This window comes from Atta cephalotes (genome assembly GCF_000143395.1).
Source record: "Atta cephalotes unplaced genomic scaffold scaffold00009, whole genome shotgun sequence".
In the NCBI taxonomy this organism is placed as follows: Eukaryota; Metazoa; Arthropoda; class Insecta; order Hymenoptera; family Formicidae; genus Atta; species Atta cephalotes.
Window position 1 is genome coordinate 448,868 of NW_012130073.1, and position 10,523 is coordinate 459,390.

Genomic DNA, 10,523 nt, shown 5'->3' on the forward strand with positions numbered 1-10,523 from the left:
TTATCCATGTATGATAGTATGCATATAGCAGTAATGTTTTATTTAATATCTATCATTGCACGCGCATAATATGTGACGACTTTTTAACCAACACTTATCATTAGTCAAACTTTAAAATATTCATACTTAAAAAATTACTTCATTAAGAAAAAAATAGACTTACATTTTTATTATACTTAATTTTTCAAGTTGCAATAATATTGTCCTCAAATTTCGAGATCTTACATATATATATATATATATATACATATAAAAAGTTCATCCATGAATCATATAACGCTATTCCTGATAAAAATTGAGTCGAAAAATCCTCTATCATACATTTTACAACTTTCATAATATGAAGTTAATTGTTGGGCGGCCGAATACGCGATTATTCGGCAATTTTTAAAAATTAATATTTCGTCAATCATTGCAAAAATTGCAAGATTGTAGAGAACTTTTCAACTCAATTTTTGGTCAAATAGTGCTACATCATTTCGTGAGCAGATTTTAAAAAATATTCTATATAATTTTTTTATTCCATCTGGAGAAAATTTTTTTACAACTAAAATTCTGCATAGAATTTTTCAAAATTTCTATATAAATTTCAGAATTTCTGTATGATTTTATAACTTTTTAAAAAATTTCTCATATTTTTTATACAAATTGGAATACTTTTCAGAAATGTTAAAAAAGTCTACATATTTTTATAATATTTTGTAAATATATAAATTTTGAAATATATTCTAAAATTTCTTATTTTATATTTTAATTTGTGGAAAAATTTATAAAATCTGAAAAAGTTCAAGATACTTTTTCAGAAGTTTTCATAAATTTAAAATAAATATGATAAACATTTTAAAATATTGCGAGATATTATGAGAAAATTTTTTTCATCAGAAAACATTAATCCTATAACAACACCTATACACTCTTTGTCGTAAACTCAATAACTGTTAGAGTGGTACTGAGTTTGCGACAATTTTATAACTATTTTATGACTATTTTATTGTTAATAAATGACAATTATCATTTATAAAAAAGAAAAGATGTGATAAAAATAATAATATCATTTAAGGATTGCAGAATAAGATCCATAAATTTCGAAGCGCTACAATGACCGTCAATTTATCTGTAGAACAAAATTTTATCGGTGATTAATGAGCAAAGTTATAAATAGATAAAAGAATCGAACATTCAATTCTATCGAAGAATAGTACTAGATATTTAGTTTGCACTCTCACGTTCCTCGATATCATTGAATCGAAGAGCGTCGTTAATATTTTTTCTATCAGGAACGGCTTATTATTTATATTTTCACTTTTTAATATTACCGAGATTAATTGTTAAAATTACATTGTTAAATAAAAATCGTGACAGAGATCGGAATAAAAAAATAAGTTTGGCCCATGAGGGGATCGAACCCGCGACCTTCGCGTTATTAGCACGACGCTCTAACCAATTGAGCTAATGGGCCAGACGTTCAACAGTCGCACAGTAATTCCTTTCGAATTTGTGATCTCTGAAATATTTGCGTAAGAATAAAAAAGGTAATCGCGAATTAATTAAACAACCATATTTACGTCATTTATTCAACAACTGCAAATAAAAAAGTTAAAATAATCGTTCCTAATATTTTTTCTAGTTCTTTGTTCACGCCTATTTTTAGACATGCGTGTAATAATTGAGTTTCAATTTAAATACAATCGGTGGGCACAGAAGGGATTTGCGAAGGGATTAGAGAGATGTGTATAGCGAATATGCGTTTTAATAGTATCACCCGATAAAAAAGTCTACGTATGAATATAAACACACATATGTAAGCACACACGTACACACAAAATTATATACATAAAATGTGTCCAAATATGTTTCCTTTTGTATAAATTCTGTTTGCATATACGGGAAATAATAAATAAAATTAAGGAATAATTACAGAAGAATAATTTTCACTCTGTTTTCTTCATAAAAAGTAACGTTTCAAATAAATTAGAAGAAATTATCCAAATATAATTACATGTACAATAATAATACATAAAATTACACGAAAAAAAAAATAGATTGAGTGATTTAGCAAGGCTATGTACATAGTTTGCTGCGCGACTTCAATATCTATATAATTAAAAAAATTTAGTGGTATAACAAAAAAATTATATGCATAAACAATTATTATTGCTAATTCAGCTAATTCTTTGCTACAATGAAAATTGCTAATGTAACAAGTTTCCTTCATTACAAAGCAAAATACATCATTTTAGTTAACATATTTTATTAAAATTTTTTATAAAAATTTTGATTTATATATTGGATTGATTTTCATAAAAGATAATTACCTTTTCTATTAATTTTCTGTGTTATTTAAATATGATTACCTATAATTGCTAATTTTATTCAGATATACAACTTTGCTGCTTTAACATAAAAAAACAAAACTATCTATCTATCTATCTATCTACACACAAAATAAACTATCGGGTATTATGCCCATAAATTCGCTGAATTAGTGAAGTTTTTAGTTTTTTAATAAATCTCTTTTTTCCGTGTGTGTATTTATTAGAATATTAAGTAATCGCAATTTTTTTTGTATATTGTTATATAGATTATTTGATTATATTATAGATTATTTTTACGGGGCATATAGTTGTTATTATTGCAAAATATCTTTTGTTGTAAGTTCACACAAGATTGTGTAAAATAAAGATGTTTGTTATAGAAATATACGAGTGTTGTTGATACGCATCCTAGATACCTATTACGGAATATGTCGGAATAAAGTACGATCGAAATTATTCCGTTTTCTCTAAAAAATCATACTAAAAATTTAGAGAATTGAGTAATTCCGATCGGAATTTATTCCGACATTTCCCATAAGTACGCATTATGAAATTATTTAGAATAAGTTCCAATCAGAATTCAATTATTCTCTAGATTTCTATTGTAATTTGTAGAGAAAATAATTCTAATCGGAATCCATTCCATTTCCTGTTTCATTTTTCTTTTATTTTTTCTCAAAATTCCTTGAAAAATGATATTACAAATGATTACAAATGATATTACAAATTACAAATGTACCAACAAAGTATAAAATATTAAAATTACAACTGCAGTCATAAATGAACTTTCAAATCAGTTAAAAGAGGCCGATGGAAACGCGCTGACACAACTAATTGTCAATGGATTAAGACATCGCAGTCGACGTCAGTTGGCTCATCTTGAGCATACTAAATACATATTTAATACTGACGAAACAAGCAGGATGCACATATAGACGCAGCACAATGGACAATGGAGACATTATAATGAATTGCAGATCGAACTAGTTACTAGATCATTATTTAAATATAACTTATTATAAAGAACACAATTTGATTACTTATTATCTAAATTAGTAATAGGCCACTGCGATCTATGGGCTGTAAGTATGTGACTAATTTAATGTTCTACGGCCTGCTGGCTTATCATCGAAAATATATATAATTGTATTTTCTATTTTATGTAAACTATTAAAATAATAATCCAAATACGAGAAGCGCCATTTGACCATCAAGATATTAAACTAACAGAACGTATCCTTTTAAATGAATTTATCTTAGAAATATAATTGCGCGCCATTATCTGGACTGTCAACATAATCCGTCTGAAATATTTAATAATTCCCTCAAATTTAATTACATTTTAAAACTTGTAAAGAGCTTATTGCGAAAAATATAGTCAACCCTTCTATAACTGATTCATGTTGTATCGAAATCGTGCTAAAATTTAAAAGCAAAGAAAAACCTGATTTGTTCTTTTTCTATATTTTAAGACTAAATTTCTAGCAGCACGTCATTCATTTTCCTTCTTTTTTCTCACATTGGGGAGATAAACAATGCAAGGAGTTCAGTCAGGGTATAGAAAAAGAACAAGCTTAAAGCGTCGAAAAATTGATGTGGTGCGAGTCACATCAATTTTTTAATAAGACACGATTAATTTTTATTTTTATTTTATTTTAAAATGTTACAGATACTCATTCTTTATGTTTTACAGTGTGTCCTGGACAAACTTAAATCCGGAACTTAAATCTTTGGTAGAGAAAGTTGACAATTTGTCGGCCGGTATTCATAATTGATTTTACACGCTATATCAAACTCGTATGCACGATAAATCCCATAATAAGAGATATTCAGGATTAAGTATAATCTATTTTAACTTATCCATTTTAAGGCAAAATATGTGTGGAATGTTATACATATATTTATCTATACATTGTTATTAAATTTATACATATATATATAATACATATATATAATTTATGCATCTATGATATATTAATAAAATTACCACATCCGTTACCTCATATAAAAATATAATTTATTCGTTATTCACTTACCGACTCGATGCGCAACAATGGAGTTACATCTGCAACGTCGCAACGATAATTCTGTAATAAAAAAAATTAAAATCCAAATTAAAACAGTAGTAGTAAAGAAATAATTATTTAAAAAAAACAATTATTATATAAACACATGCAGTTTTCTGAAAAATAATCATGCAATTTTGAAAATATAATTTTTATAGATATCTAATTTTGTATCCATTATTTAATTAGACAATATAAAATATATAATATATAAATATATAAAATAATTATATATTTTCTAAAGGAGATTTTAACAAGAATAAAATTGTATAAAATTTTTTAATAATTTTTAAGTAACTCTCCTTTTTTTTAATTAATTATATTTAAATCATTATCAAATAAAATGATTTAACAAACAAAAAAAGATTAATTGTATACAAGTAAAAAATAATATTTACCGCAAAGTTGCTCCACCGGTGCTCGATGTCTCTTCCAGATCTGCTCCTCTTCTCAGAATTGGGTTGACATCCTCTCGTACAGGACACTCGCGTAAAACACAAATAATATACTATAATCGCGCGCGGACAATAACTTAAGTCCAATAACTTAAACAGCACTCCCGAAGCAAACGCGCGCCGTGACAAATCAGCTGCGGTTCATTTTCAATTAAATCGGCAATGAACGTACATTAGCTTCTCCATCGTTGAATTTTTCCAGGACGAGAATGATTTTACTTAAACATCTAAAAATTTACCTAGATACATCATTCAGATAGGTCCGAAAATTTATGGATTAAAGAAAGTTCTTTTCGTATATCCTCCGGGTACTGAACTCTCCCACACATCAAAGTCGCACCTGCAAGAGGAAAAATATCATCTGAAAAATATCGTATACAGTTGTTATGTATATTATGTAATTATCGGTTAACTTTTAGAAATGAATATCAACCACATATTATTGCGACATAAATTCAAAGCAGATAAAAAGGCTGAATCTATTATTACAGTGTCTGTAAGATTAAGGTCAACGAAATGGACTAAAAATTAATAAAAAAAAAGCGAAATATTTCTTTTATTAAACAGTTCCAAAATTATTAATTTTTTATACGGATCGTATCACAAAAGATGCACAAAAACGAAAAATTAATTAAAAATTAATTATACAAATTATATTAATTGTGAAAGCAGGAATCGCATGAATTGCGTTATTTGCATGAGAGTATTTAACATTCCTTTTTTATGACTCGTATGATATCGTTCAAATAATTCCTAGTGTCATCTGTAATTATCGCAAAATCGTAACAAATTTTGTTTTCCATCGCGTTTTGATTCCAAATGAATAAGCCAAATGAAATATATATCTGTTCTGTGATACATGTTCTGTGATCGTCATCTCGAGTCTTTTATGAATAATTAATCGCGCGAGCTAGTAATCATATATTGTGAGTATTCATAAGTACAATAGTTCGTATTATATTTATTTATTTATTTATTTTAGCATTTTTCACAATTATGTTTCAAAAAGATATGTGATTAAGAGCAGCACATGATACAGCTACCTGGCTGTACGAAATTATTTCATTAATTTCGCGAAATATTAATTAGATTTTGTTTTATTTCACGTAATATAAAATCAAATTATTAATATACTAATATAATATATCGGGTTCGATTGTATTTTAAATAAAGTTATTTAAAAAATATATTTTTAATAAAAGAATGTTGGAATAAAATGATCTTCTTCCGGTCACCTCGTGCTATTACTGTGTCGAGATACCCGCCATGTTGTACAATAACTTTCTCTCGAGAACAGCCACAACGAAATAAAAGCTCTCTCTATCGTGATTTATTCCTTTTTCTATGTATAAACACTCTGTGCTATTAAAAGATGTATTCGGCCCTTTTTTCATAACCATCTTAATTCTTGTTACTCATCCTGACTGTATCCTGACATTAATGAGTAATGATTCGTGCGACTCTGCAGATCTTACAAAGGAGTTATTTAGTATTCCTTATTTTAAATAACTCTTTTCAACCTATTCTTTAATTAATATTTTAAATAAATTTTCGGACTTTATATTTTTTATTTTAAATAAGTTGTATTAGTTAGGAGTCAGCTTAACAATTAAAAACAATTTTATTTAAAATATGTATTTTAAATTAAAAAAATAAAGCAGTTATTTAATATTTAACATTTTAAGAAACTTTTTCTGACTTATTTCTTATTTAATATTTTAAATAAGTTTTTGGAATTAAAAATATGATGTTTCGTATCTGTACACACAGCTCGTCTATATCTTAGATATTTTAATTGTTACAATAAGCGATTATTAGTTTGTAATTACTTTGTATTACACGAAATCCGCGCAGTGTTTTTTACACAATATTTTTAATAAAAGATCGACAATGTAATAAACAGAATGTTTGGCACCAATCTATGCTATAAAGAATTAAATATTTCAGTTGATATAAAGACTTTGGTATGTGCTCCTGTTTGTACTATTATTTCATTATTTATTTATTAGAAACAAAATACATACGCGACAGAATCACAGATATACAAGAATTACAAATCACTATTTTATTTTAATTAGCATCATATTATTGACTCGATATTTTTGAATTACTTTTGAATTCTGTCATATTCCGCATTCTTAATTCGAGAAAAGTAATACATAAATTATATTCAAATTCACAATGCAATGCGAAATTTGTTGAATTTTAAGTATCAAGTCAATAATATGATGCTAATTAAAATAAAATAGTGATTTGTAATTCCTGTATGTCTGTGATTCTGTCGCATATGTATTTTGTTTCTAATAAATAGATAATAAAATATCAAAGTCTTTATATCAACTATTTAATATTTAATATTTAATTCTTTATAGCATAGATTGGTGTCAAACATTCTGTTTATTACATTGTCGATCATTTATTTAAAATATTGTGTAAAAAACACTGCACGGATTTCGTGTAATACAAAGTAATTACAAACTAATAATCGCTTATTGTAATACAATTAAAATATCTAAGATATAGACGAGCTGTGTATACAGATAATACGAAACATCATATTTTTAATTCCAAAAATTTATTTAAAATATTAAATAAGAAATAAGTCAGAAAAATTCTTGAAATATTAAATACTAATTAACTACTTTATTTTTTTAATTTAAAATAGATATTTTAAACAAAAATGTTTTTAATATAACCGACACCTAATTGATACAACTATTAAAATGAAAAATATAATAAGGTCCGAAAATTTATTTAAAATATTAAAGAATAGGTTGAAAGGAGTTATTTAAAATAATGAATACTAAACAACTTTTTTGTATCCTTTTTATTAAAAATATATATTTTAATATATATTTTTAATAAAAATATTTTTAATATATATTTTAAATAACTTTAAATACGAACAAACCCGGCAAAGGCAAACCTTATGTACATATGTGTACATATGTACATATGTGAAGAACATACATTAAAATGAATTGTAAAACTATTACGCTTTAATTATTGCGTTAACAATTTCTTATTTGCCTAAAGTGTTGTTATTTAAATACGAAAGCGTTAATTATTGCTAAAGTTAAACATTTAAAGTAAGTAATCAATATTTTTATATACATTTATCTTAGAACTTTGATTACACGCTGATTTAAATATTCAAACTTATAATCTGAGATATTAAAATAATCCTCCCCAAAATTAAATTAAGATTTTTAAAGAACTTATTGCTAAAAATATTTTTATCTGTGAGAACATTAGTCTCTAAGGACTAGAACATGAAATCCGAATTCGATTCCCGAGATATTTTTTGCAATAAGTTCTTTACAGGATTTAATTTAATTTTAGAGAATTATTAGCATCTCAGATTGAGTTAAAAGTCTGAAAGTAATTGGGACGCAATCATATAGTTTTGAGATAATTGTATTTAAAATATATTGATATATTACTCTATATTGATATATTACTCTAAATATCTAACTTTGACCGTAATTGGCAATCATATATTTAGTTGATGTATGAAATGACATTATATCAGTCATCAACATAATTTAAATTTAGTAACGCAATGTAATTGTCATTAACAAAATTCATAAAACAATTTCGAATCATTACTTAATAATTGCTCGATTATTGATATTTGTTCAAATCTTAACATTCTCATGTATATCTATAAGGAAGTCACTTCTTCGTTATCTCATTTGAATTAAATAATTTTATATTATTTAAATAAAGCCAGCGGCACACGATGCTTGTTTTTCTGCTAGATTGCTAGCTGGATTAGAATCTTGCCACTGTATTGGCTGTGATGTTGTCAGTACCAGTATTATAGTGGTAAGATTCTAATTCAGCAATTCAGTAGAAAAACAAGCAATGACGCAGGTTTAAGAAAGAACACTTTTAGAAATATGCAAATGCATGAAAATATTAGTAAAGTAGTTTGAAGTAGTTTGAACCCTTAGCAGATATATGTTGGATTCGTTTTATAAAAACACAAATTATTTTCTATATAATTTTTTTTTGTAGGAGAAAATTTGTTTTTAAAACAAAGAATTTGTGTTTTTTAAAGAAAATAAATATCTAACCAAAACAAATTCTCTGCTGTAGAAACAAAAATTACATAGAAAATAATTTGTATTCTTGAAACAGAAAATGCATTTTAAAACAGAGAATTTGTAATTGAAATAGAAAACACTTATTCCAGTCTCACTTATGTATTCTCATATCCTTCTATGCCATCGATGTAATAGATTTCCTAACCTGAATAGTCATTAATTTTAACAATACGTCGATTTTCAAGGCAGAACAACATTTTCTTTTGTCAGATTCGTTAATTTCATACAAAACTGCATTGAAAGAACCTAAAAAAATGAGTGTTTTATCAACATCGCAGGTACGTAGAGTGAGAAGGTTAAACTCAACAATTATTTATAATTACCGAGACACTGGAATTACCGGGATACTTAGTCGACTTTAATCACCCAAGTAGCACACAACGCTTACAAAGCGCTAAAAAAAAGTGTATATAATCGCTTTTTTAACGCTTTGCAAACAGTCTTTTGCTACTTCGGCTAAAGTGAGTATAAAGAGAGTGGCGCCAATTATACGGAAGTCGCCATTACCTGCACATGTTTATGATGCATTCCTCGTTCTAATCTCTTCTTTTTTTAACTTATCTTTTTCTAACTAACAGTTGAATATAAATGGCGATTGGCGAAACCAATCAGGCACATGCATTGGCACCACTCTCTATATTTTCATGCATCAGCATGAAAAAGCACCTTAATTCGCTGTCAACAGAGCCAATCACAGAATAGTCGGTATTGGCCAATCTCTACCTGAGTGTTCCAAATATGAGTTTTGGAACGCACCCTTAGAAAATCTCTAACCTGCTCTAGCCTATCTCTAGCGGCTAGCTTTCTACTCTCTAGCCTATGACTGACCTGTGGTGTACAGGACGGTCTGCTATTTGTAAGGTCTATAATTGTAAAAAAATTACTCCGACATTGCACATCAGCTTTCTGCTCCAATTGCCTCATATTTTTCTTAAACGAGGATTCTATAAATAGCAGAAATTAAAATATAAAAATGGGCTTCAGTAGTACAATGTACAATCTCGTTTTTAGACGGACATCCAGATTCACAGTTGCCGTTTTAGCCTCCGCCTTCGTATTTGAAAGAGGATTCGATATGGCCTCCGAGAAGATTTTTGATACTATTAATAAAGGAGTAAGTGTCCATCTGTACTTTCTATTGTCTTTATGTTTAATTTGATATCACAGCCTTATTAGATACTCGAATATCAAATTCTCTGATGGAAGTTAAAGTGAGGTTATATCACAGAAAAAAGTATTCATTATGACATTAATGATATTTCACAAAATAAAATATTGAAAATACTAAATAATACTTGCATCATTTATTTTAAATTATGAGTCAACATGGTGTTGGAAATGACACGGTTTGATTTATATTTTGACATCTGAAAGAAATACACTGATTGCATAACAGATCTGTTTTTTTCAGAAACAATGGAAGGACATCAAGCACAAGTACGAAAATTAAATGGGAAATTTTAGGAACAATATGTGTTAGAGATCTAGATGTATTCTACCTCTGGATATGTAAATAAATAACAAAATACATGAATTGATGCTGGCAAATTTATTCAATTGAATATGATATTTTTATTT

At 27.0% G+C, this 10,523-nt stretch overlaps 1 protein-coding gene and 1 non-coding gene across 2 annotated transcripts; one reads left to right on the plus strand and one right to left on the minus strand.

Annotated features, from left to right (window-relative positions):
• Positions 1–1,385: 1,385 nt before the first annotated feature.
• Trnai-aau lies at positions 1,386–1,459 on the minus strand. The gene has a single exon. It is a non-coding gene; the product is annotated as a tRNA-Ile (tRNA).
• An 8,345-nt stretch (positions 1,460–9,804) lies between these two features.
• Positions 9,805–10,479, plus strand: LOC105627411 (cytochrome b-c1 complex subunit 9). Its single transcript, XM_012208694.1, has 2 exons — positions 9,805–10,059; positions 10,357–10,479. Exons 1-2 carry the CDS (start codon positions 9,919–9,921, stop codon positions 10,393–10,395), a joined length of 180 nt encoding a protein of 59 aa, XP_012064084.1. The 5' UTR covers positions 9,805–9,918; the 3' UTR covers positions 10,396–10,479.
• Positions 10,480–10,523: the final 44 nt, after the last annotated feature.

Bases quoted from the DNA above. Each gene is read 5' to 3' on its own strand.
- LOC105627411 (XM_012208694.1), top strand. From the start codon at position 9,919: ATGGGCTTCAGTAGTACAATGTACAATCTCGTTTTTAGACGGACATCC. The intron at 10,060-10,356 runs GTAAGTGTCCAT...TGTTTTTTTCAG, and splicing joins TTGATACTATTAATAAAGGA to AAACAATGGAAGGACATCAA.